The sequence below is a fragment of the Notamacropus eugenii genome, chromosome 6, assembly GCF_028372415.1.
Source record: "Notamacropus eugenii isolate mMacEug1 chromosome 6, mMacEug1.pri_v2, whole genome shotgun sequence".
NCBI lineage: Eukaryota > Metazoa > Chordata > Mammalia > Diprotodontia > Macropodidae > Notamacropus > Notamacropus eugenii.
Window position 1 is genome coordinate 17,999,158 of NC_092877.1, and position 27,959 is coordinate 18,027,116.

General features: G+C 37.8%; 1 protein-coding gene and 1 pseudogene across 14 annotated transcripts in view; both read right to left on the minus strand.

Annotated features, from left to right (window-relative positions):
- Positions 1 to 247: 247 nt before the first annotated feature.
- LOC140511139 (cytidine deaminase pseudogene) lies at positions 248 to 1,062 on the minus strand (annotated as a pseudogene).
- Positions 1,063 to 7,530: 6,468 nt separating this feature from the next.
- Positions 7,531 to 27,959, minus strand: part of HIPK3 (homeodomain interacting protein kinase 3) — a 98,081-nt gene continuing 77,652 nt past the window's right edge. For 8 of the 14 annotated variants that reach the window (XM_072619215.1, XM_072619209.1, XM_072619216.1 and 5 more), the window contains 11 exons: positions 27,757 to 27,856; positions 17,941 to 18,036; positions 16,115 to 16,236; positions 15,760 to 15,887; positions 15,511 to 15,672; positions 15,301 to 15,363; positions 14,711 to 15,004; positions 13,871 to 14,011; positions 12,403 to 12,623; positions 11,994 to 12,121; positions 7,531 to 9,363 (listed from right to left, as the gene is read on the minus strand). In XM_072619215.1, the coding sequence (XP_072475316.1) occupies positions 8,887 to 9,363; positions 11,994 to 12,121; positions 12,403 to 12,623; positions 13,871 to 14,011; positions 14,711 to 15,004; positions 15,301 to 15,363; positions 15,511 to 15,672; positions 15,760 to 15,887; positions 16,115 to 16,236; positions 17,941 to 18,036; positions 27,757 to 27,856 (1,932 nt within the window). In that variant the 3' untranslated portion in view covers positions 7,531 to 8,886. The remainder of the gene's footprint in view (positions 9,364 to 11,993; positions 12,122 to 12,402; positions 12,624 to 13,870; positions 14,012 to 14,710; positions 15,005 to 15,300; positions 15,364 to 15,510; positions 15,673 to 15,759; positions 15,888 to 16,114; positions 16,237 to 17,940; positions 18,037 to 27,756; positions 27,857 to 27,959) is intronic. The other 6 variants (XM_072619208.1, XM_072619219.1, XM_072619218.1 and 3 more) reach the window with 6 other exon arrangements.

Consider the following 27,959-nt stretch of genomic DNA (forward strand, 5'->3'; position numbering starts at 1 on the left):
GAAAAGGAAACTGAGGCCTGGAGAGGCTAAATGACTACTATAAGGCCACATAGGAAGTTAGAGGCATAGCTGGGAATACAACCCAGGTCTCTTGACTCCCAGGTTGGTGTTTCTTCTGCTAACACCATATAGTATGTTCAAGGTGCTTCAAACATAAATGGCAAAGAGATCCCTAAAATGAGCCAGAGATGCAGGAGCAGTCAGTGCTTAGGACCTACTCAGCACCAAGGTTGTTTCATATCAGTATTGCTCTGGGGATGATGCTACTGGACAACATTACTGAGAATCTTTTCACATGGTTGAAAAGGCTCTCAGTTGAATAATTCCCTCATTAGGGGTCACTAGTTCTTCTTTAGGTCATCTGGTCCACATGATCCAGGAAGTAGTCCATGGACCATCTTGAGTTCATATGTGCCATCTGTTTGTGTCACGTGGACATATCAGTGTTTTCCAAACTCTCTCATCACTTGTCTGCAGGCTCCACATAGTGCAATAAAGTCATCCTTCAAATTACTGGTAATAGCAATGGCCTGGAACTGTTTGTGTCCTTCCCAGATGGCCTTCTGAATGGTGGTGTGTTCTGCACAGGTGCCTTCTGGGTAGAATGCTTTTTCTATGTTGCATTCTGAAAAAATCTTCTGTCCAGAATCAGGAGAGCTGCCCACACTGGGAAGTTACCATAGAGACAGTAGGCAAACTCCTTGGCTTCTTGGCACTTGCAAATGAGCTGCTTAATCTGGGCTGGATCGGAAGTTCCCTTGCCAGACCAATGGGCACTTGAGCCATCTCCTTGTCCCTGAGTGGATCTTCTCTCAAGTTAGCAGCACGTAGAGAGCAGGCCGAACTCAGGTCTTTCTAACTTCAGGGCTGGCCACCTTCTGTGCCACCTAGCTGCCCCTCTCCTGAGCTCCAATCTCACATCTCCAACTGCCTATTGGACATCTCAAATGCAAAATGTTCAAAGCAGTATCTTTCCCTCTAAAATCTGTCATCCTCTGAACTTATTACTGTTGAGGGTACCAGCATCCTCTCAGTCACCTCGGCTTCCAACTTCAGTGTCATCCTTTCACTCACCCAACATCCCCAACTTGTTGGCAAGTCTTATTAACAAGTGTCTACCTTTCTAATAGGTCATATCCATCCCCTGCTCTCCATTCATGCAGACACCATGTCGTTGTGGGAACCTCATTACCTCACATCTGAACTACTGAAATGGACAGTTGGTCCTCCTACCTTGAGTTTCTCATCACTCCAATTTATCCTCCTCTCAGCTGCCAATCTTCCTAAAGCCCAGGTCTGATCATGTCTAATGCACACTACCTCCCCCCACCCCCACAAACTCCAGAGACTCTCCAGGATCAAATACAAAATCTGCTTAACTTTGAAGTTCTTCACAACTAACCTTCCACTTTGCTGTCCTTCATGTATTCCTGCAAAATAGTGACACAAGTCCTCTGGAAGTTGATGCACACAGCATGCCATCTCCTGACTCATCATTTTATTGGCTATCACTGGTATCCTGAATACTATCTTCCACTCTGCCTCCTGGTTTCCTTCAGGAAATAGCCCCAAAACTGTCTTTTGAAAGAGGCCTTCCTGATCTCCCATTGATAGTCTTTCCTCTGAGATTACCTTCCATCAACTCTGTATAGACCTTCTACGTACTGTCTTTTTGTATCCCCAGTGACTGGCACATAGTAAATACTTGTTAATGCTTGTGACCAAGAAGGCTCACGTATGGCTGGAATGTAAGATGGATACCTAAAGTATAGGAGTAAAGTTAAAAAATACTGGAAAGGTGGGGATAGAGTGGGGGGACAAGTTGTAAAGTGTTTTAAATGTAAGGGAAATTTAGATTTATTCCTGGAAATTATACAGAGCCACTGGAGTAAACTTAAGTAGATGGAAAACATGATCAGAGCTGTGCTTTAGGAAAATCACTGTCAGTTGAGCAGTAACTCTTCATTTTCTATCTGTTTCCATTGCTAGGAGTATCCATCATGCTTCCTCCAGGAATGTTGATCACCTGAAATCTCATCCCCATGCTGACTGACTCAGTGTTCTGACTCTAAGGCTTCTCAATTCATCAAGTGGCCTCTCCGCCCTGACTAGAGAGCAGAGTAATAGTTTCCTCCCAAAGTCCTCTTTTCTACAGGTCTCAGAACTTTTTCCATTAGGAGCTCCATTTGGATTCCACAGAATATCATGCCTCTGCACTGTGTACCCCCCATAATGGAGAAATCCTTCTTCTTCCTCCTCTATTAGATTTTGAGCTTCGTGAAGGCAGGAACTTTTTCTTGTGTCCCTAGCATATAGAACAATGCCTGGTGCATATATAGTGAGCATCTAATATATGTTTATTGGACAATGAGGAGACACTTGTGACAAGGAAAAAATGTGCAATAATCCATATATAAAGTGAAGCCTACATCTGGGTTTTGGCTGGGTGGAGAGAATTTATTCCAGAGATATTATGAATAAAATATCAGCAACTAAAAGGGATGTGAAAGAGCTGAGGATGACAGAATTTGCAAGCCTGAGCGACTAAGACATTCGTGGTATCCTCTACAATAGTGCAAAGGGTTTTGGGGAAAAGAAGCTAAGGTCTGTTTTGGGACATGTTGAGTTTGAGATGTCTATGGAACACCCTAGAACAGCTTCCTAACATGAAGCAGTAATTGGACACTTGCTAGTTAGGCAATAGTAGAGATCTCTGTCCTGTTTGGACTGCTTTAGATGATGCCTGTAATTCTGAAAGACTTCACCAATTCAACAATGAGAAAAATGCAAATCAAAAAGTTGTAAGGCTTCACCTAACAGGTAGCAAACTGACAAGGAGAAAAGACAGAAACAGTCCTCCTTGGGAGGAGAGTGGGGATATAAAAAGAGTAAGCATTAATACACTGTTGGTAGAGCTGAGAATCATTCCAACTATTCTGAAAATCAGTGTAGAACTAAGCTAAAAAGAAGGGGAAAAAGTGACTGCAATGAATTGAGAATCATTCCAACTATTCTGGAAATCAATGTGGAACTAGGCTAAAAAAGGGGGGGAAAAAGTGACCACAATGTCCACATCTGCTGCTAGGTGGTGGTTGTTGTTTCAGTCATGTCCAACTTTTTATGACCCCATTTGGAGTTGTTTCAGGCAAAGATACTGGAATGGTTTGCCAGCTGCTTTTCCAGCTCATTTTCCAGATGAGGAAATTGAGGCAAACAGGAATAAGTAACTTGTTTAGGGCCTACAGCTAGTAAGTATCTGAGGCCTGATTTGAACTCAGGAAGATGAATCTTCCTGACTCCAGGTGTTGCACTCTATCTACTGTACCATCTAGCTGACCCCCTACTGCTAAGTATACACCCCAATCAAAGATAGACAGGAAAGTCTCATATACATCAACATATTCAGAGCAGAATTTTTTGTGGTAGCAAAAAATTGACCACCAAGTAGACAACCACAGATTGGGGAATACCTAAATAGTAGATTTAGATACATGAATAGATACATGAATGTAATGGAATACTGCAGAATCATAACAAGTGAATATGAGGCAGTCTCAGCATGGTGCCTGGCAGACTAAGTGATTAATAAATGTTTATTGTCTGACTGACTGAAGTAGAAGCAAGAAAATAATATATATATGATACAGAAGGAAATTTTGAATTAAAAAAATGGCATGTTGTGAAATTATAATGTCCAAAAAGCTTAAAGAAGAATTGAGGGAATGGACTTCCTTCCCATTTTTGCAAACGTCAGAGACTCTGGGTATGGAATATTTTATACATTGTCTAACTCAGCTAATGAGCTGGTTTTTACTAGACTGTTTTCTTTTTTCTCTCTTTTTTGTTGTTGTTACAAGGAACAACCTTCTGGAAAGGAGAAAGGGAAAAATATTCAGAAATTTAGAGTTTTACAAAAACATGATATCAGAAAAAATTTGCAGAGGAAAAAAGGGCTTATCTCATTTTTAAAAGTTTGAATTCTTTGAAAAAAACAGGAGTTTTCTGGGTTATAGACAATCTTAAAAGGCATAACATGAAAAGAGATATCTAAAGTACTCCATGATATTAAAATTCAAAGAGCATGAAAACATATTTCTGTTAATATGGCTAAAAATATATAACTCTAAACAAGCTGACAGCAATATATACTGCACAATCATCATAAAAATTACATCCAAGCAGCGAATTCATTATTATAGTCTTATAGGTGAAAAAGCAAAACTACATCTTAAGTGAGCCATACGTGGGACAAAAGAGAAACAGGTAGAGAGCAGCACAGTTGGGGCCAGAAATGGCAGTCACCAGTGTACAGGGACTTCAGTGTTATCAGAGACTTGTTTTAAAAAGAGGGAGGGTGGGGGGAATTCTATTTGAGGAACCTGGATTTTAATTATGAAAATTTATTTTGGAAAAATCACTTCAAAAATGGAAATCAATAAATGATTATATATGACAGATAACTATGCTATTTCTTCATGTTTTTTTTTTCTAAAAATCATTTTGGGTGAGTACAGTGTACTTTTTATTTTACTTTCAAGAGGAATGCACTTAATATGTACTATTTAAATACATTTTGATTTTAAAATACATAAAAACCTAAGTGATCCACTTAAGATTACAGGAAGAGTCTTCTGAAAATGGCTAGTATAATACTCAAACTGAAATCTGTAATGAAACAAAATGGAGTAACAGATAAAAAATGGAGTAACAGATAACGATGAAGACAACTACCAGTTATGGACAGTGACCAAAAAACCAAACAAATAACTTCTCTTAAAAAAATAAAATAAAATGAAGTCATATTTAGAAAGACCATAAGATACTGAGAATTTTTTTTTATTTTCCTATAACATTTGAAAATAGTTTGGATTCTTCCATTTCTTCCAAATGCCACGGCTTCATCTTATAAGCCAAATTTCTCTTTTAGTTTAAGAGAAATTGGATAACTTCAAGATATTTGGTTAATAATTTCATCTCTAATTATCTTTTTTTTAAATTCCATTACAGTATGTTGAAAACTATTCACTGATCAAATGGGTCAGACAAGTGATTTCTTCTGCAATCCCAAAAGAATTTTTTAAAAAATGGATGAAAGGAACCATTCCTGGTACTCTCAAAGGGCTATCCATTCTACAGTAGCTTCTGGCACAGTGGCATTGTCAACAAGCAAACCATACAATCCTGACTCTCCCTGTAAGACTGGTACTGTTTCACTAAATAAATATGTGACTGCCTTATAATCCCTCACTTCAAGTACGTAAGCACTACTTGTGTTAGCGGAAAAAAAAATCAGCCAAGCATTTGCTGCGATGGATGTTTTAATTCAAAGTGAGTCTTGACAGTGATACACCAGAAATTCTCATTTTTGACACTCACCAAAATATAGTCACTTGAAAAACCCGCTTTTTGTGACAAAGTACAGAAGGCTTGGTCACATTGAAATCACTGAGAACTAGAGAGAAATACTATCGCAAACTCTAAGACACATTACAGCCATAAAAATTTTTTCCCAGTCCTTATTGTAATATTGCACAGTGCAACTGCTACATGACAAACTAGTGTAGCATAGAAATAAGAGCAAACCCAACCAACCAATGAGAGAGAGAAAGGAAGGGGCGTGTGGGTGGGAAGGAGAGTCTAGAGGGAGAGAGATATGAAGGGGAGGGGGAGAGAGAGAGAGAGAGCCACAAGTCTACAAAGTGTTACACAGGTAACAGTTAAAATTCAGTAATCAAGTCTACATCATTGGGCTTATTCAAACAATATCTTCCTGCACCTTGCAGTGTGATTTAACTTTTACATAACAAAAATCAAGTTAAAATTAGCAGTAGAAATTTAAACATTAAAATCAAAAGATTTAGCTGATACAGTAGCATATCTGATTAAACACCCTGAAGGATAAAAATTGATCAGGCATTTTTATAAAAATAATTTGCAAATTAAAAATAGTATGCAAATATGCAACTCTGTAGTCATGCAGTGTTTTATTTAAAAAGGCATTAAAATCAACAAAGAAAATGTTTATAAATGGTTTAGAGAAGGGTAATATTTTTCCAGAAGTTTTTTTAAAAATCCATTTGTTTAATTTAGATGAAAGAATTTCCAAAGAAATTTGCATTTCTTCAAAATGCAAAAGATTTCCATGATTACAATCTATAAAGAGTAGCATACTTAACTGGGGGATATCTGTAACAAATGCTATCGTATTATAAGACAACAATAAGGTTTTGAGTTCACTTGTCAATGTAACATCATCACAGCCTTACAACCTAAAACACAGGAAAATAAAATACATTAGAGCAATGAAAGTTGCATGGCCCCAAACAAAAAGAAAACTGTCACTGTTGGTGTCCCCAACACAACCATTGCCAGCAATGGATTTTGCATTGAGAAAATCTGATTCCCAGGACCAAGTGGCAGAAATAAACAATTTGCTGCATTATATAAATAAAATAAGACTGTGAAGGCATATGACAAGTTCATTTAGATATTTTCTTGACTCCATATATTTATGCTTGCTTACCTGTGAAAATTATATTTAAATTCATCTTATGCTACTCATTTTTTGATGCATATTTTATATACAATTATCTTTGTATAAAATGCATAGAGTTGATTACTAAAAACACTGAAACTTGTGGGAAAAATTAAGCTCCTTCATTTTCAGTGTATCTAAAAATGTACTGCTGGTATTATTTTGTGATCTAATACTGTTGTTTGCTTTTGTTTAAAAATCAATTTTAGGCACATTTATTTCACCTAGATAGTCATTAAATAAAACACTGCTTGTGTTAATGGAGTAAAGAAAAATATATCCCTTATTAGCTTACTGACAATTCGGTAAGACAGCTGTACTAGTGGTATGAAACTCACTCATCTAAAGAAATGCTCTAATTTCAAAACATTTGGGGAGTTTTAAGCTCAAATGCTTTGTTTGCACTGTTTATTCCAGTAAATGCTCTAAAGACTGTATTCCAGATTTTGTTTCTTAAAAAGAAAGTTAAGTCAAGCCTGCAAGATACAGCTTCTCAAGTGTCTACGCAATGCCAGTATGAAAACGTAAAAATATTTAAGTTACATTGATATATCCCATGTATATGCAGCGATGAGTTCAAAAGTTAAAATTGATAAAATACTGATGCAAGTAACACACCCCAAAATAACATAGGCAATCATCTTCCATCATTTACAATACAGTAGTTACAATGACACTCCAAACAAGAAAGCAAAGTATAAACCAAAATCCCCACTTCTATTTCATTCAATCAGACTTATACAGAAATTAGAAAGCTAAATAAGAACTAGTTAATCATCTAATTTCACAGCTATCTGAAGTGGCAATCATTATATAGCAGCTTATCTATGATACATTCAAGATAAATGATACGATTTATTACTTGCCCATAAGCTAAAACACAGCCTCATTTTAATATCTTTCCCTAAATCCCATCTCTAAACTATGATATACTTGAGGTCTATGCAAAAAAGTAGCTACCTTTTTATAGGAAATGGATGATTAAGTCTTTGGTGCTGCAAAAGCAACTTCATTTAAACAGAACCACATACACACACACACACACACACACACACACACACACACACACACACACACGGAGAAAGAAACCCAAGACACACTTTGTGGGAAAAAAAAAAAAAGCACGTAAAATTTCTTGTCCCTGACGGAATGTATTAAATAAGCACACATCACCAAGAGGCAAAAACAAACACCATCGTGTAAAACGGTTCAAAGCTCTCACATGCATAAATGAAGATTTCACACAAAGGACTCACATCTTTTCAAGCTTCAATAACAAATATTCTGCTACTATTTATTAAATACTGCATGGTTTGCTCAAGCTAAGATGAAACCACATCATGAATCAACAAGCATTTTGTAATTTCTTTCCTTACCTAGTCCACGTCATGCCTCCTGCACCTCTAAATGTTTTAGGAAAGCCACTTAGACTGAACCCTTCCAAAATAAACTCCTTAGACTGGACTATGGTTCCACTAAGCAACATAAAATGCTGATTTGTCAGTTTACTTATCACTTACCCATAAGATACTGAATCAACTTCTCATAAGCATTACTAACTGCTTTTCTTGAAGCTAGACCATTAAAAAAAAATCAGACAGCAGAATCTGGCTACAGCAAAACATCCTACCCTCCTAATAAGGAAAAAAAACACCCACTACCAAAAACTATACCACACAAAACCAAAAGTGAACATCACTCTATCAAAACAAATCAGCAGATCTGAATTTTAAGTGCTGCAGTCCTCAACATTTCTATATATGTAGGAACATTAACAACCTCCAATATTTAAGGCACTATGTGTGGGAACGGTTTACAACGCAGCTCAGATTATTAGGACAACATTTAAGAACAATGTCTAGGCAACATTCTGCCCATGCAGACACATGCAGATGTGAGAACAGAGCTCGCCTTTCTAGATAAGTGACCCGACATTTAAATACAAGACACAGATAATGACACAAACAGGTTACTTGTACATGGTACGTCTGACACATGTGCATCTGTTGCTCCAAATCTGTACACTGAATGGCTTCCCAAACGTAGACGTGTCTTGCACTAAGTAGAAGGCAATTTTATAAAAAATAACAGGAGCAAAACCAGATTTCAGCTCCCACGTCACCTAAGTAACTATATAAGAGAACATGACCAAAGACAAGTTATACCAAATGTGCAAAACACATTAAAAGTGAGTTTTTTTAAAGCTCAAAGTTGTTTAAATTGCACCCAAGTCTACATGATTCAAAAAATAATTTTCTTGTGCCATGGCTAATATTTATTAAATACCATGTTTTTGTTTTTAATCCAACATTTGCATCACCGAACTTCCTCAATATACTGTATTTGAGTTCTCACATATATGGATATTGGCTAAGTTTTGTTGGACTCAACGGAAATCCAGTGTAAGTAGGCGATGCTGCAATGTAAGAATGTGGTGGGAAGATTGGTTTGTACGGAGTCTGATGAATGGTGGGGGAAGATAGTAGACGGGGATTTATTCCCACTGGGACTTGGTGAACTATGCCATTGGGATGAGAAATACTGTAGGTTGGATGCTGTAATATGGGTCTTGAGGTACACGGAGAGGCCAAGAGGTGAGTGACTGGTGCAGCGGTAGCAAGGGGTGCAGCCGGTGGGTACGGAAGAAGAGCAGGCTGCCCTGTGCGGGGTGCAGTCCCAGCCAGAGGAGCACGCACCACCGTGTGGCTTGGGCTCCCCTGTGACAGGGCAAAGGGGTGACTGTTGACAGGAGCTGGGACATAAGCTTGTTGTCGCCGATGTCCATAGTTTCCATTCCACTCCTGATGCCCAGATCCAAAGTGCTGAACCTGTCAATGGAGAAAAATGACTGATTATTACACATAAGAATAAAGTTAATTGTAGAAATGTGGCAAAATTAAGACATAAGTTCATGGATGGGTAACACATGTACTGCCTCGATAATCCACAATCCTTCTCTGCCTAAATAAGACAGTACTTGTCAGCTGAAGGGGCCAAAAGAAAAAATCATTCCCGGGTGGCTAATCCTGTGAGCTAATTATCTCTGAAGTTAATTAGGCTTGCAAGTCCTTAGATGCAAGACATACTGTCCATTACCAGGTCTAGGAAAGAATACGTTAGAGCCTGGTAGGAGAGGCTGTGCTCTGATGAGGAGTTAGAGGGGAATTTAAGGGTCCATATGTTAATAACTGATTAAGCAGGGATGTAGGATTTAGAGCTCTAAGGGGACCTTGGGAGATGATCTAGTTCACTCTCACTCATTATCAAAAAGAAGAAACTGAGGACTTCGAGGCCTGGATGTCTCATAACTGTAACGTAACCATTACAAACTCACATTATCCGATCTCAACTGAACCTCTCCTACAACAAGGCAGTCCTCCCCTTCTTCCCTGATTCCTTATTTTATTTCCCAAAGAAGCTATCTGAAATGTCTCTGGCTTCACCCCTCTCAGGTGAGGGCCTTGCACTTCACACCTTACTAAAAAAACCAAGACCATTCAATTTGAACTCACTCTTTCCCCATTTTCCTCATCTCCAATTCTCTCCCCTCTTTTTCTCCAATCTGTGACAAAGAGGTGGTTCTTTTCCTTGCCAAGGCCAACTTCTTATCTGTACACCAGCTCTCATCCCCTTCTGCCTTCTCCAAAAGAACACATCCTCAATCATTGCCCATTCCCTCAAATCTTCAGCCTCTTCCTTGCAACTGTGTCCTATCTTGCTGCCTTCAGACGTTCTCAGTCCTCCCCAATTCACAAAAATGTGTATCTAGTCTACCATCTCCTCAAGCCATCACCCTAAACCTCTCTTCCCTTTCTCAGACAAACTCCTGCCCCCATTTCCTTCTGTTTCCCCTTACTCCTCCAAAACTTTGCAATCTGGCTTCTGATCTCATCACTCAACCAAAATAGTTCTCTCCAAAGTGACTAATGATCTTATTGATCTTTTCTTAGTCCTAGTTCTTCTGAATGTATTTGCTGCATTTGATATTGCAGCCTACTGCTTCCTCCTAAGCACTCCCCCTGTCTGAGTCTTTAGATACACTCTTCTCTCCTGGCTTCCCTCCTATCTGCCTGACCACCTCTCCTCTACCTTGGCTGGCTCATCACCCAAAATTACAAGTATTCCCTAAGTTTCTGTCCTAGACCCTCAGGCCCAAAAAGTTCGTGATTATCTTGGACTCCTCATTCTCATTCATCCCGTATATCCACTCGGTTGCATCTCTCACATCCAACTCCTTTGCCCTCCCTCACACAGATATCACTTTACTTTAGGCCTTCACTACTTCTTGCCTAAATTATAACACATCTCCTCACTGGCATCCCTATCCCTACCTCAAGTCTTTCCCCACTCCAGGCTATCCTGCACACTGTCACTAAAGTAATATTCCTTAAGCATAGATCCAACCATGTCATCATTTCCCTATTCCACAAATGCCGATGGCTCCCTAACACATCTAGACAATAAATTATTCTCTTTAGTACTTAAGAGTCCCACACAACAAGGACCCAACCTCTCCCAACTCACTAAATATTATTTCCCCTAATTCTGTGATCATCTCTTTTTCTCAGCCCAGGTGTCATCTTCAAAGCTTTTGGCCTGGCTGCTCTTGCATGCCTGGAAGGGCCCTCCTCCTTACCTCCTCTTCACACAGCAACTTTCTTCCTCCCTGACAGTTTAGGCACCATCTTCCACATGAGCCTTTCCTGAGCCTCCCAACAGCTAGTCTTCTCACTCCCACACTACCTTGTCTTTAATGACTTTGTATATATTTGGATTTATTCACTTTATACTTAGGCTATGGGAATGTGGTTCTTATATATACTTCTTGTCTTTCCTAAGATCTCACAGACAGTGGAGATTGTTTCATTCTTTGTCTTAAATCCCCACTGCCCAGCAAAATTCCTGGCACATAGTTGGTGCTTAATACCTGTAGATGGAATTACTGTCAAATAAGCATAACCAAAGTCACACAGGTAGTAAGAAGAGCTGGAAGTCTTTCCTAGGAGCTCATACTCCAAACCCAGTGATCCTTCCATCAAACCACAAAGACAAAAAAGTCCTGATTTATACATAATTTTATTATTTTTTAAAAATGCTTAAACACTAGGATAAGTTAAACATAATAATTAAGCACTAGAAAAATGACGTAACTACCAATAATGCAACCTATACTAAGTGAATCAGAATATTGAGACCAAAGTGCTTAAAACAAAAAACAAGAGAGTAAAATAATCTGACAATCTAAAGAGCAGAACTTTTTATAGAAGTATTCATAATCTAGATCCTTAATCTAATCTTCCAACTATTGTGCCTATCATACTTGAATTAAGATAAGGAAAAAGGTGAGAAAAAAAATCTTATCAATGCATCACACATTTCTAGGGCCTGTTTACAAAATAAGATATAGTCAATGAATCACAAACCCAATAGCAACAAAAGAGTTCACAAATAAACACACCTGACTGAAATTCAAATGTTGCTGCTGGGATGCTGTGGTCAGTTTTTGCTGACGGTTACTCATAATAGAAGGCTGGTTTAATCTTCCAGGAGCAGATCGACCTTTTCCTAATGGCTGACATGTGGAATCTGGCAATAAAGAAAATATTACAGACTTGGTACATTTCATTCTCTAAGAAAAATCTGAATGGCTTTTAGATTTCTTGGTATTCTGCACAGTTACCCAAAATCCTAAAATTAAGAAAGAAAAAGGCTTTTATGGGCATAATTTTCCAGACCTTACAATGGCATAGGAAACTAGTGGAAAGAAACATACATCAGCAACAAGGCACTTGTTTCAGAAAGAAAATTTGTAGTCCTTTTAAAAAGAACAAGGAAAAAGATCAGAGAGAGAGAAGAGTCTAATTTACCTGTATTTGCCATATGCTCATCTGAATCAAGTCTATTTTCTAGTCTCACTGGAGGTACCACCACAGTACAGACAGCAGGTTTGGTTTCTGTGTCAACAGCTGCTACTGATTCTGTCATTGGAGGGGAGTCATCTACAAATGGACTGGCATGTCCTGAAGAGTCGGAGGTTGGCGAGCCATCCACGGTATCACAGCCACTTTCCTGTTCATCATCTGACATACTAAAACAAAAGGTATTTTTATGAAAATACCTTCTCTAATATTAGCAACAAGCGTAGCCTATATGAAAACTAGGCACCAACCAGAATGCTGAATCCCAAACAGGTTATTCAGCATATGATACGGATTTTGCTTATCATGCAGTCAATTTCTTTACATTATTTTTATAGTAGATCCTTATCAAACAGTTTAATTAATTGGAAGTCTAATTCTCCACATTCTTCCTCCCTTAAAAAGATTACCATCCTCAATTCTTTACCCTTCCATAATATCCAGAAGGTTTCATGGGCTATGTGAACTATGCCTTCAGGGATACCAATAAATATCATGGGAAGATAGATAGCTAATGAGTGAAAATTAGAATGGATTTTTTTTTTGAATGAGCTGCAACCCAAATAATCACATCCATAGATACTATTTCATCTGGCCAGAATGGTTTCTTCCTCTTCTGAACTCCTTAAGTACTTAGTGTATAAGTGTACATACCAATTATTATATTACATCATTACATTACCAATTACTGCAGTATATCACACAGGGCAGTACATATAATTTCATATGTATACTCCTTGTGTCCCTATATAGATTACAATCCAATTTAAAGTGAGGAACCCTTTATACTGTTACAACAACTAACAGTGCCTTGTAAATATAGTATGCACTTAATAAATAAATCTACTAATGGGGTACTGAGAAAAAACAGACAAATGCATAAAAAATAAGGTTGAAATTTGAATTTAAATCTCAGCTGCCACTTAAACACTCATTGTTTTGAGCTGGTCAATTTATTTTACTTAAGTTTCTGAACAGTTTTCAGAGTTAGTGAGTTATGCTGGTTAAGGGGAGGCTCACTGATGCTATTCAGAGTAAGCAGTATTTGTTGAATGAAGCATTAAAAATATGCCTCCACATTCAAGAGGCCTGAGCACAAGAATATTCACAAAGCAATGCCAATCAATCACCACTGTTAAGAAATAAAGCAATTCAAAACCTCTCCCAGGAGATAATGGGGCAATTAATATCTTTCCCTACAAAGAAAGCACTATCTAATCCAGTTTACTTGAGAGAAGTTGTCAGCATAGTAACAGAAAGCCAGTTTGCTGCAGAATTCTTTTCCATCTGTGGTTCACCAGGAAGACTATTTCACAGACCCAGCATCCCTTGCACTTCCCAAGTCTCAGGATTTTTACTACAATTTATTTTGAAGGGGTATGACCTAGGTGCAGGTCTTCTGCTGAGTTTCCTTTACCTGTTCAGTCTCTTGCCAGGAGATGGGCTGGACTGGTCAGAGGAACTGGTGCTTAAGGTGCTATCGGGGCTGCTTAACGAACACATGCGACCAATATTCAAAGTGCTCTGACAAGCTTCACAATCTAAACTACCTTTACAGCTGAAACAGAGGAGAGAACATAGGTCAAAGAGGCTGAAAGTAAAGACTCTTTATTCCCATTACACATTTGGAAATATAGGCAGCCACCCAAGGAAAGTAAGTGATCTCTGAAGGACCTAGAAACTGTGGCATTCATCCTATTAAATGCTTTCTACTGCCTCTGCATTTTTGAGGACCCAGTCCTTTCATATGAAGAATTTCTAACATTATTTATGGCATGGAGGACAAAGAACTAACCTCAGAGTCACGAAGACTAGAGTTTAAATTCTGCCAGCAATACATACTGGCTGTGTGACCCTGGGCAAGTCATTTATCCTCAGAGTGCCCCAGGAAACTCCTTAATTGTAAACTGCAGCAAAGCTGTTGATGGGCATTGACAGCAGTTTCTCACTAGGATCTCCCTTCATCAACAAAATCACAGGTCTGGACCTTCATTAAAGGAAGTTTAAGGGAACAGACTAACTTTACAGTTAACTTTTTCATTAGTTCTAAAATAATGAAATCTGAATTTGGGAAGATGAGCACAGTCAGAGTCCCTTAAGTAACGGTTTTTCTGTATCTACCCCAAAGATCCTGACAGACAAGGAATATCACTGAAACAAAATAACCAGCCTTTCCCCCACACTAGAGGGCACCACCATTCTCTCTAAGGAACATCCTGAAGAACAACAGTAGAAATGCTTGTTTTAGGACACTTACTTTCTAACCGAATGACTTTGTGCTGCATCTTCCTCATCAGTATCACTACTAATAGTGATCACGCTCACTACAGGACTCGGGGTGTCTGTAATGAGGATAGCCTCCCGCTGCTTGTCTGAAGTCGACGAATCAGGGTCCTCTCTCAGGGACGCTTTGCAACCATTTCTTTCTTCTTCTGAGTTATGATTGTCCTGTGTTTCTGTGCAACTAACTCGCTCAACTGCTTTCATATTTATTATCTTCGGAGAAATAAACGCTGAATTGGGGATATTGGTATTCTGCAAAGAATTACTCCTGTAAAGAAAATTAATCATTATTCATTTCTTAGACTCATTTAATGGACATTTTTAAGATATCTTAATAAACAAAATAAAGGGCCATGCATATGATATACATTCACATACAGAGCTTGTCTTTACACAAGTATAAAACATAATCATAATTAATAAAACATAATTAACATAAGTACCAATAATGGTAAAATATTCATGCCCAAATCAAAAGGTCATTTTTGTAGATATATTTTAACGCTCTAAATTACTAATGTAAAGGCAAATAACAGATCAAAAGTGCAATAAAAGCAATCTTACCAAGTGAAAGCATTTATTTCCTCTCTTCCCGGCTCCCATTCCATTAGTTTTACCAAAATACCTCTGAGAAATTAAAAAGGGAGCTGGCTTAGTGTTTGTTTTTAAACAAACGAGATTATTTCTAACACAACATAGGTGGCCCTTTTGTGCACATGCAAAATTGATTCCCCAAATGATTAAGCCACCTAGTCAACAATACTAAATACCAACCTGTTCTGATAGAGTTTATTTTTCTTTGTAGAGGCAGGCTGAGGCCAGACAACATGTGCGATGCCCACACTGATTGGCTGAGGGGCTGAAAGAGTTATCTGATTGGCTAAAAGAGGTTGAGGGATCACTGAATTATAATGACTGCTGTGTGAAATCATTTTCCTGGGGAGAAATTTTAGAAATATTAAATAATTTCTGAAGGAAAATCAATTTTGAAAGTTTAGCAAAAATCTCTCCTTTTTAACTTACCCCCAGTCTCCAAGTCTTTGTGGACCTGCCACAGTCTCAGAAGTCAGTGTTACAGTGGAAGGGCCTACAGGTGCTACTTGCTGCCAGGGGGGTACTAGGATCTGCTGAGTTCGATTAGACCAAGTCTGCTGAATAAATAACCATTCATGAAGCAGCGAGTAATCCCTTATACAAACTTAAAATCTTAAGAAAAAACTAGTAACCAACAAATGTCAAAATCCAATCACTTTACAGAAGTATTCAATCACCATAAACACTAATTTCCACAAGTTTTCATGGTCACAGGGCTAGTCTAGTAGATGGAGATTCATAAGAAAAGGAAAGAAAATAAGTTTAAAATGCTAAACTGACCAACCTGAGAGAGAACACCTGGCCGGATCTGTAATGGCTGAATGGCCGGGGCCTGAGTTACCAGTGGAACTGCATTATCTACCCTTAACGAATAACTGCCAGTTTTAGTAGGGTTTGTAGGAATACCTAAGAAAGAGAAAATCTTCATAAGAACTTATGCTCATAAAAGTACTACAATGAAGAAAAATGAAAACATTTTTAAAATGCCAACTAAATTCAACTGGATGGGATTAATAACCACCATGGTAAGTTGTCTGCACACAAGCTTTTCATACCATTGACAAATGCAATTTGTTAGAAAAGAGGTGTCCACTTATTCAAGCACTTGATTACCAATTTATTTTTCAAACTGATTTATCTCTATTGTTAAAAATCCATGCTGCAAAAAAAGAATTTCATTTTCAGCCCTCAAAAGTTTATCATTTCCATGAAAAGTTAGTTATTAAGACTGCTGCCTTTTTTTTTTTTTTAAGAGCCTTAAGAAGGATCCTGGCACATTGAGTAGATCTCTGCTTCAATTGCATAAAACACGGATAAGAATCAAATAGGATGACAATAATGGTTATGATCTCCACTAGCAAAGGGAGTACCCACACCAGTTAAGATCATGGACTTATTAAAATACTGAAGCATACGGTGTAGTTTTACTTTCCACATTCTTCTGGCTACCATGGAAATGGAAGATTTTTCTAACTACCTCAATGACCCAAACACCAAACACTCTTCTTTCAAAAATAGATATTATTTAGTTGCATTTTCTTACAATTTTACCATTAAAATTGTGACATCAGGATCTTCTTGGTAATGTTATACAGCATTCCTATGTGTTTGTTTTTTAATTTAATGTAATGTAAACAGGAAAGCATTTGGGAAAATGGGGGATATATGTGTTATACCAGAATACTCAAAAGATCTTGTCTGATTGTGTGCCTACCCTACTTCCTTCTTCCTCCTGAAAAATACCTCTAACAAAATTTCCCTTTAAGACATCTGAAAAATGGCAGGAAAACAAGAAAAGACTTTTTCTACTGTTTCTCACATAAAATTGGGATTATAGCCAATATGCCCTAATCCTAAGGAAAGAAGAAACATCAAGAGGCCAGTGATAAAAGTGTCACCTCTTCTCTAATCTAGTGTACAAAGTTAAGCTAGTTTAAAACAAAAAGTACATAAGACACCAACCAATTACATATCAGACAGTAATGAAAAGGGATTTTCTCTTAAGAAACAAAGCGAACAGATGCATGCATGATATCCCAGAATCAAAGATACAAGTAAAGACACTAAAGCTAATCCACAAAACATTATTGTTAATGTCTTAAACACAGCAAATCATTTTGTAAATATTAAGCATCAGAACAATTTTATGTGACAAATAAGTAAATGATCTTCAATTCACAACTATAAGAGACCTTCAGTTACATTTTCTAAGATTGTACAAGATAATAAACTAGAAGAAACACTTCTAGACCTCCAGTTCATCACATAAGTTACTTTCCATATGGACTAACAAGCACATTTCAAAAACAACCAATCCCTGAAAGCAACTTATCATGTGATTTTTCTGGACAGTCTCAACAGCCAAAATGTGTTTTCCTTTTCTGTTAAAGTGTAATCTTGAAAATTTGATTGCACAGAGAAATCACAAATGGTAATCCCAAGGAGCACATTAACACCATATTCCCTTGTGTATTCTCTTCACACAGTCCTATATACTATGGTCTGAGAATATTTTGCCTCTGTAGAACTACTAAGGATTCTGTAAGTATCTCATAAGTAGGTGTGAATTATTTCAAAAAAAATCTATAGATCTGTACTGATCTTCCTTACCGCTTCCAAAAAGCATGTCTTGATCAGCAAATTCTCCAAGAAAGGGAATATAAGCACACCCAGGCACTGTAGGTACATTGCAGCAATGAATAATCTCTTCAGAGAAAAAAGCAGAATTGACTTTGATAAGAGTAACAGGGCAGAGCCAATTATTCTCAAACCCACCATACAAAATCACCAAACCCTAAATTCCAAAATTTATTGCCCACAAGAGAGTTCTTTTGTCAAGGTCACTACGAAGTGTGACTTTCTAGCAAAGAGCAAGATTTCAATTTACTACAAATCTATTAGGTTAGCTAAAATCCTTACTACTGGTTAATTATGTTTGCTTTAATAAGTGCTTAGAAAGTATGATCAGTGCTGTGGTAAAAGAAGAGAACTTTGCTGTAATGCATTTAAATATCTCACAAGTAGTGATTTATAATGTTACTTTTCATAAACAACTGCAAACATTTGTACAAGGAACATGCCCTAAATTCAGATAAACTGTTGAGAAAGATACTAAAATCCATTTGTCACTAAGTAATAACATACTCTTCAATCTTCTATCTTAGTACTTTTTTGCTTTTTTATTACTTTAACTTAAATACACAATAAGAAAAGAAAAAAGAAACACAAAACTTTAATATTGAAACAAGCACAAAATAAGAAAAAGAGCAATTTATGTACACAGCAGAACATGAGAGGATTCAAAATATAAAGCAATGAATTTTCATTTCAAGAAAGTCTACATAGTAAATACTACATGTTGTGTTGAGAACTGTCCATCTTTTCTTTGCTTCCTTGTTAGTTTTCTTTTGTTCTCTGTGTACTTTTTACCTTGTTCTTTTCTCCCCCTTCCTCTCCTACCCAGAAGGCTACACTTAAGCACAGATATATTGATATATAAATATATAGATACACACATACACACGTGTGTATATAGAGACATATACTTCCCTAACAAATTATACTTATCTTTGCTTTTATTTGTGTTTATCTCATTTCCTATCCCTCCTAACTCCTCTACTTTACTTCTACCCACCACCTTGCCCTTCATTTAACCTACCTCCTTCTTCCAAGGATCCCTCCCTTATCCTCCCATTCCCAAAAATCTAAAAACCCTTCTGTATCTCCCACGTTAGCCTATTCCCTCACTTTTACCTCTAAAGATCCATCCATTATTCTCTCCTTCCTCCCTGTCCCCTTAGCCTTTTACTCCTTTCTTGATTTAGAAGACTTTTCTACTCTTCTAGAAATATATGTATTATTTCCTCTTGAACCCATTCCTGATGAAAGTAGGGTTCCAGAACTAACAGCTGGAATTCTTCTGTGTCGGTTCCTCCTTTCACATCTCATTTGTATAAAATAACTACTCATTTTACTTTTTAAAGTCATGTCATATTCAGGTCTACCCCAATCTTTCACACAACATACCCAGTTACTAATAACAACCTTGGACATGCGTTTTACATTTTACACACATAAAAGTTAAACAGTCTGTCCTTATTGAGTCCTTTGTAATTGCTCTTTGAATGTACCTTATATCTCTCTTGGCTCTTGTAGGATAAGTCTTCGATTAAGTTCAGGTTGTGTGTGTGTTTTTTAACAAAGTCCTCAAAGTCTGATAGCTTGTTATATGTTCACTTTTTCCATTTAGGATTATGCTGAGCTTGGCTGGGTTATGATATTTTTGGACAGAACCCCAGTTCTTTTGCTCTTTGCTACGGTGTTCCATGACCCGCGATCTTTTAGCGTCACCACTGCTATGTCTTAATGTGATTCTAATTGTGCCACCACCATATTTAAAGTATTTTTTTCTTGTTGCTCATAATATTTTATCCTTAAGCAACAGGTTTCAAAATTTGACTATAATATTCCTATGGGTTTTCCTCACAAGATCTCTTTCAGGTGGTGATCAGAGGATTTTCTCTATTTTTACTTACCCCTCTTGTAAAAGCTTCAGGACAATTTATTTTAATCATTTCTTATATTACTGTATTAAGATTCTATTTTTGATCATAAGCTTTCAGGTAGTCTATTTTTACATTTTCTCTTCTTGATCTGTTCTCTATATGAGTTTTTCTTTTGAGATGTTTCACATTCTCTTCTATTTTTTCATTCTTTATATTTTGCTTTTTTATTTATTCATCTCCTATAACTTGGCTGGCCTCCCCTTTGCCCAATTCTGATTTTCAAGGAGTTGTTTCTTCTTTAAGATTCTGGATCTCTTTTTTTAATTGGTTGACTTTCTTTTCATAATCTTTTTGCTTTTCTTGGATTGTTCTTATTTTTTTCCTTTAGTTTTTCCTCAACCTCTATCATTTGATTTTTAAAGTTTTTTTTAAGTTCCTCCATGAATTCTTTTTGAGCAGGGGACCATTTGATGTTAGTCTTTAGGGTAAAAGAAGGTTTCTTTGCTTCAGTATCCTCTGAAGATGAACCCTGGTGTTCTCTATTCCCATAGTAACTCTCTATAGTTGGATTCTTTCTCCGTTGCCTGTGCATTTTTTTATTTGTAGTAGCTTAGTTTTTATAATCACCTCTAGTCCTGTGGTGTGGTGAATGGTGCTTCTGGTATCAGATCCTCCTTCTGTTCTCCCCTCTGACCTGGAACTGGAATCAAGCTCTCCAGCCTCCTATAAGTGCCCACAGCCAGTGGCATCTCCCCACCCCACTGCTTCTGCACTTACCAGGCATGTGCTGGTTCCATCTCACCCCTGCTGTGTCTCTGCAGCATAGCTCAGTCTGGGGTTCCTTGTCAGTGTAAGTTCCCTTCATCTTCCTCAGCTCACATGTCCAATATCCCTCACTGTCCAGTTACTGTAGCCTAAAGAACAGCTTCCCAACCCAGCTAATCCCAGGGCTTTCCACTTATTGTTTAAGTGGACCTAGGACCTAGCCTGGAGGTGTTTACTCTTCACAGGGACTAAACCTCATCCTGGGATTTTTCTTCACATCTTCTCTTATTGTCCCAGGAGGGGCCTGGTTCTGGCCCTACTCTTATTTATTTTTACCAGCTCAATATTCACCCTGGGGCACTAGTTCATCTCTTTTGTGGGGGGAAATCTTGAGCTTGGAATTTTCTGACCTGCTCCACCATCTTCTAAGAACCCTCTCTTCATATCTAACTTAATATTCAATACTGAAGAATCAAGGGTGTCATTAACTGAAGATCTCATTATCTGTTCATCAAAACCTAACCAACTTCCACACTTCCCTATTTCTGTTGAGGGACTCCCAATTTTCTAGTTACTTAAATTCTTAACCTTAGAGTTATCCCTGACTTTCCATTTACCCCATGTCTTGTCAGTTGCCAAGTTTTCTCAATCCTACTTCTATAATATCTCTTGCAAGCATCTCTTTCTCTCTCTCCAGAGCCACCTTCTTCCCCTTCACATTTGAGGCCCATCATCTCTAGTGTATGGTACTGCCAGACTAGTAACTGAACTTGCTGCCAAGGTCTACTCATAGATCTTGACCAAGAAAGAACCTCAGAAGCTTTCTAGTCCAAAATGGTCATGTTAGTTCCTTAACTTTTATTTTTTTCATTTAATATTTGTTTTCCTCCTTTCCACCCCACCCCCTTAAAGAAAAAAGCCTTTGTAACACATATGCAGAGCTGATCAAAACAACTTCCCACATTGGTTATGTCCAAAAATTTCAATCTAATTCTGCTTTGAGAGACCTTAACCTCTATGTTAAAAGGTAACTACAATGTTTCATGATCAGTCCTCTAGGGTCAGGATTGGTCATTGCATTGATAAGGGTTCTCAAGTCTTTCCAAGTTGTCTTTATGATGTCCTTGTTGTCACTGTATAAACTTTTCCTGGTTTTGCTCACTTTACTATGTATTAATTGACACAAGTCTTTTTAAGTTTCCTCTATTATTTCTTTCCACACCACTCATACACCATGATTTGGGCAGCCCTCTCCCGGATTTGGTTTCCAGTTCTTTGCTACTACAAAAACAAAGACTATATGTATTTTTGTACACTGACTCCTTTTCCTCTTCCTTTAATCTCTTTGATGTATTTTGCTGTATTTTGTTTTTCATTGCTGTATCAGGGGGTCTGCACCCTTGAGTAACTCTGAGCATGATTTCACACTGCCTTCCAGAACAGCTGGACCAGTTCACAAATCTACTAACAGTGCATCAATATGCCTGGTTTTCAGCTGACCCTGTCATTTTCCATTTTTGTCAACTTTGCCCATCTGATGGGTGTGAGGTAGAACATCATAGTCGTATTAATTTGAATTTATCTAATTACTAGTGATTTAGAATTTCTTTTCACATAGCTATTGACAGCTTCAAGATGATACAAATGAGGCCCAGGCAGATTAAGTGAGTTGCCTGAGGTCACAGGACCCTATGGAGCTGGAAGCAATCTCAGAAGCCACCAAATCCAATCCTCTTCTTTTATAGATAAGAAAATTAAAGGGGAGAGGTCCCATGTCCTGCCCAGGGTCTCCCAGGTATTGTCAGAGGTACTGTTGAACTCAGGTCTTCTGACCCCAGAGTCAGTGCTCTTTCCATTCGACCTCATTAGCTCCACGCTGTCCCCATCCTTCTCCACTCCATCCTCTATTCTAGCAGCTAATCTGGTATTCTGAAAGCCTACATCTGACCTTGTCACCTCTGCTTGGGATTTCCTATGGCCTCTATACACAGTCTTCTGCTTCTCACTTAAAACCCATAAGATATTCCAAGACTTATTTGGCCTACCACCCCCTTTAAAAAAAAATACTCAGTGCTCGAAATCTACTTTCTTTAACCTTTTAACAGCTTTTTAAAAAATTTGTGTCATTTCAAAAATATATATATGTAATAAATGTAATTTTTTTTAAATGATGCATTTTAAATTTAATAGTTTATTGTAAATTTGTGGAGGTTTTCCTGTATGAAATTTTGATGATGCAATATTGCATTATGTAATTGTATAGTATCATACTGGAAACAAGTCATTACATGCACATATTCCTGCTGATTCATGCTGGACTTCCCAACAAGGTGTGACACATGCTCACCTGCCAACACCTGCTTATTAAGACCTGCTGACCACTGATGGATTATAACTTTCATTGTGTGTGTTTATTCAGAAAATAATGTCATCACTATGACTTTACCTCTGTTACACAACAGATGAAACATGTACAACTTTTCAAATTTTTCTTCTCTTCTTTCCATATGCTTCCACTGCCTCCTTATTTTTACTGAACTTCCCCAAGTTGCACTACTGCCCCCCTGGATCATTCTAGCATCTCCCAGCTGGTGGTATCGCCCACTCTGGGAACCTCTACTAGAAACTAGCTCCCACCTGTCTTTGCAGACTACTCTCTCCCCTTACTCCCTCTTCTCTGGAGTTAAATTGGCCTTCTTACTGCTTTCTGAACATGACACTGTCTCTCTCCTCCCTCAGTAGCTTCAAATAGACTGATCACCTGGATCCCTGACCCTCCCACATCTACCACCCCTCCCCACTTGGAATCCCTGAATCACTTAAGAGCTGACTTCGGGAGCCCCTACCTCAGAAAAGTCTTCTCTGATTCTCCTCACTGCTACTCCCAAAGCCACAAAACTACTCTGTACTTAGTGTGTGAGCACCTGCTGCTTCTTCCTGGTAAAACAGCAGGTCTTTGACAGCAGGGGCTTTTTGTCTCTGAGTGCCTGGCACACAGTAGGCATTTGTTAAATACTTGCTGAACAGAACTGCCTTGACCATGCTATGAAGTAAAAGAATAACTCAGGTTCAAGGGGAATGGAAAGTTCAGAAAATTGCCCAAAGGACAAATTCAGAATAACCTTCCAACCATGCTGTATATATTTGTGTGTGTAACCAAATTATTTACATTTTGCTTCCTCCAATTAGTGTGTACATTCCTGGTGAGGGCAGGGACTTTTTTTTTTTTTTTTGCCTCTCTGTATCCTCAGCACTTAGCACCAGGCTTGGCAGCTAGTAAGCACTGAATAAATGTTTGCTGAGGGAGTGAAACTGTGACTGAACTACTCCTGTTTTCTTCAGTGGTCAGCCTCAAATGTTTACAACACTTACCCCAAAAGAAGAGGATCACTTCTGTCTAATGATAATCACATTTAACATTTGTATAGCACTTTAAAGTTAGCAAAACTTTACATACATTATGAAGTTCTAGAGAATCAGGTAATGCTGCTATTATTATCTATCCCTAAAATCCTGTTGGGTTCAGAAGTCTTCATTTCTCCTTGGTGGGAAAGAGCACATTAGTCCAGATGTCCTTACAAGCCTTCTCCCCCTACAACTTGTCTGTCCTTTAAAGTAAACCCAGAGATTTAAGTTTTGTCATCCATTCTATTTCAAAAGAGTTTTTGTGCACCATTCAACCTATGAACAGTTTGATTAATATCAGGTAAAATCCCTGCCCTTTCTCTGTCCTCTGTGACCTACATTTTATCACTTATAAACCATCTTAAAAGCTAAAGAGTATTTGCCAAACACTTTAAAAAAAAATCTGTATTATACATAACCTCTGGAGTTAGGATAAAATAGTATTGATATAGTTTCTAAACTTCTCAAGTTTCTAGGGGGTAAGATGCAAATAAAATTTTTGCTCTGATTTTTATTAATAACTTAATTATGAAAACATTAGAACCAAGGGCAGAGATACTACAGTATCATACAGATACTACAGTATTATAATAAACACCTTTACTACAAAAAACTAACCCATTTCTTGAGTGAAAATAATTAAAAATGGAAAACGCTTTTTCACAGAAGCAGTGACATTCATGAGTTTTGTGACTGTTGGTGATAGCTCAAGAAAACAATCGCATATGCTAAGGATCACACCATTCAGAGATGTTTTAAGCTGGATTTTTTACAAGTGTTTCACAGTCGAGAGGCAACAGGACCCACAGGATAGCAAGCTGGACTCAGAGCCAAAAAGATCCAGCTTGAAGTACTACTTCAGATGCCTACTAGCTAAATGACTGACCCCACATAAGTCACTTGACTTCTTAGTGAGCTATTTAACTCTCTAGCCTACAAGGCGCAGACAAGAGGCCAGCCTGAAAGTTTCCTTACCTGGAATTCCACTCCCCATATAAATAGAATCAAAGTTCCCATCCTTATGCCTCTCCCTAGAATCACGTACCTAGGGATCTTAGGGATTATCCAGTCAGTCCAACTTGCTAATTTTAGAGAAGCATTCTTTTGGAGCAAAACCAAGACCAAAAACCCAGGCCTCCTGAATCTTGGTTCAATGCTCTTTTCTCTATAGCACACTGCTTCTATATTACTTTAAAATATAACAAAATAGTCTGAAAGGATACTACCAAAAAGGGAGGACCTGAGAATAGGAGAGACTCATTCTAGGTCCCACTCTTCATATAGTCTTCAAGTTTTCTGCTGCCACCACTGAATAATTTAAAGAGATCCACAGGCTTGGGGGTTGAGAGATGGTTTGAAACTCACTCAGAACTCCACTGTACCTCCAGGGGACTCAAAGACACAATGTTAACTCTAAGAAACAATCTAAACCAAAAGACTGACATCACGCAGAGAGGCAAATCTTGTGCCAGTAAGTTATGGGCTTCTAACAGCACTTCTAACGTACTTCAAGGCTCCCAAACCTCTGGAATCAAAAAGGTTGTACCACACTACATAGCTTTAGCTCTAATAACACATAAATAGGCAAAACTTAAAAATTCTAAACTTCAAGGTAAAAATTTACATTGAAAGCATGAAAATATGTCAGGTTTCTCCTGGACGCTCAGAGTAATACCTTAAAAGGTAGATTCAAAACTCCCAGATTTAACTAATGATGCATACTTAAGTTTTTCTTTATAAAATCAGCATTTATCCAGGTATCCAATAAGCTTAACTGCTTGAAGTTATGAGAAAGTATAGTTCAATTCTTATGTTCAACTAAAAATGATGAAGAAAAATCAGATTTAAGATTATCTCAAACCATGTATTGCCATAAATGCTCTTTTTGCCACCTGTGACAAATTTAACAGTGCATAATCATGCTTGCTAACAATTACAAAATTAAAAGATATTTTAAGTTGGATTTTAGGCAGACATTTCATAACTTAGGGTGGCATCATAATGAAACATTTTATAAACTGCAGTGCAGCACATAAAAATTTAGCACACTTCTTCTCAGAAAGAGTTACATGGAAATATAATCACATCTAACCTGAACAAAGAAGTGGTGTAATTTTACTAGTGGAAGACTGCCTTTAATACACCTTTATTTATTACAGTTAAAACAGTGAAAAACCATGGAAACTTGATTATGCAAGTACTAGAATTGGTTGCTTGTCCTTCATTCTCTAAAAGGATCAATGACATCATTACATGGGGGTGAAAGTACAGCATGCCCAACTGTGGCTGATCAGACCAATATGAGCTCAGAGGCTCTACCACAAGTTAGGCACAAACAGTTCATATGAACATCTGGAGTGTAGATGTCTCTAAATTTACCCATCTCACACATTTCTCAAGTACTAGGATATTTGGTGGTTAAAGCCAAGCAATTTAGAACTGTCTTGTGAATAAAGTCAATTAAAGTGAAGTAGCTTAGCAAGTTCTGAGCTTCAGACAAACCAATTCACATCCTTACACTGAAATGCTTGTAGTCCAAATAATGTAATTCATTGCACATTGTTTTAATAAGGTAAGAAACAGTACAAAAGTAGTACCAATTAGAGAAATAATCTCCAATTAAAATTACCTGTTCTTTGCCTTTAAATATAAAAAGCCAATCAACTAGATTGTAAATATAAATGAAGTGTAAATATAAATGAAGGACTGTGAAAAAAATTATTCCATTTAAAAAAAATTTGTCAAATAATTTTTTTCTATTACTAAGAAACTATATGGACAAACCTCCTCCTGACTAAAATTCTAAAGCATAGATCATCCATCAAAATATTGAAGATCTATTTTATAAGTATGGGTACTTAATGCAAAATTTATGGCTCCCTAAAAATTAATAAGTGGTCTTCTAGAGTTGCTCTGGCTGAAAACTGATCATCTTGCTACCAATCTGGAAATAATCCTCTGCAAAATTAGCTAGGGTAAGTACTTGGAAAACAAAAGCAGAGTTGACTGCTGGGCCTTCAAGAATCCCTGCACTATAAGGAGGTAGGCAAGAGGTAGGATTCTGCTGGACAGTACCAATGAATGATACCATATACAAATTTGAAAACCTAAAGCAATGATTCTCAGAACACACATGACTTTCAAGTAGCACGTAACTCTGCCAAAGTAGGGGGCAGCTAGGTGGTGCAGTGGATAGGGCACCAGTGCAGGAGTCAGGAGGACCTGAGTTCAAATTTCACCTCAGACACTTGACACTCACTAGCTGTGTGACCTTGGGCAAGTCACTTAACCCCAATTGCCTCATCCTGGGTCATCTCCAGTCATCCTGATGCATATCTGGTCCCTGGATTCAGATGGCTCTGGAGGAGAAGTGAGGCTGGTGACCTGCACAGCCCTCCCTCACTCAAAACAAAGTCAAGTGCAAGTCATGTCATTATTTCTCTGATGGCATGGTCTTCTTCGGCAATGAAGAATGAACACACACAACTCTGCCAAACTACCCGCAAGCTCTTCCAGACCGCTAATTTCTATATAAGCACACTACTTGTGGCAACAGATTCTTCAAAGTATACCGAAGACATGGCATTTTTGGTTAATGGTGACTATAAATATAGTTTCAGGGTCAGGTAACTGAGCACTAAAACCCAGAAGCTATAAAAAACAGAAAACAAAATTCAAAGACATCTACACCTAGAAATTATGGAATATAGCCATAAGCCAAAACAAGAAACACAATTTAAGAGAACAATACCTTGAATTGCTGGTGGGCAGATAATCAATGTCTGCTGGGTGGTCCCAGTCTGCACAGGCACTCCATGGTGCATAACTGAATGGGCAGATGTGGTTAATGCCTGAAATAATCAGAGTGAAATGGCTTTGCTCAAATCAATGTTTCCATAGTCATATACATACAATATTTTAAAAAATCACACTATTTCCCAAGAGTGCAATTCC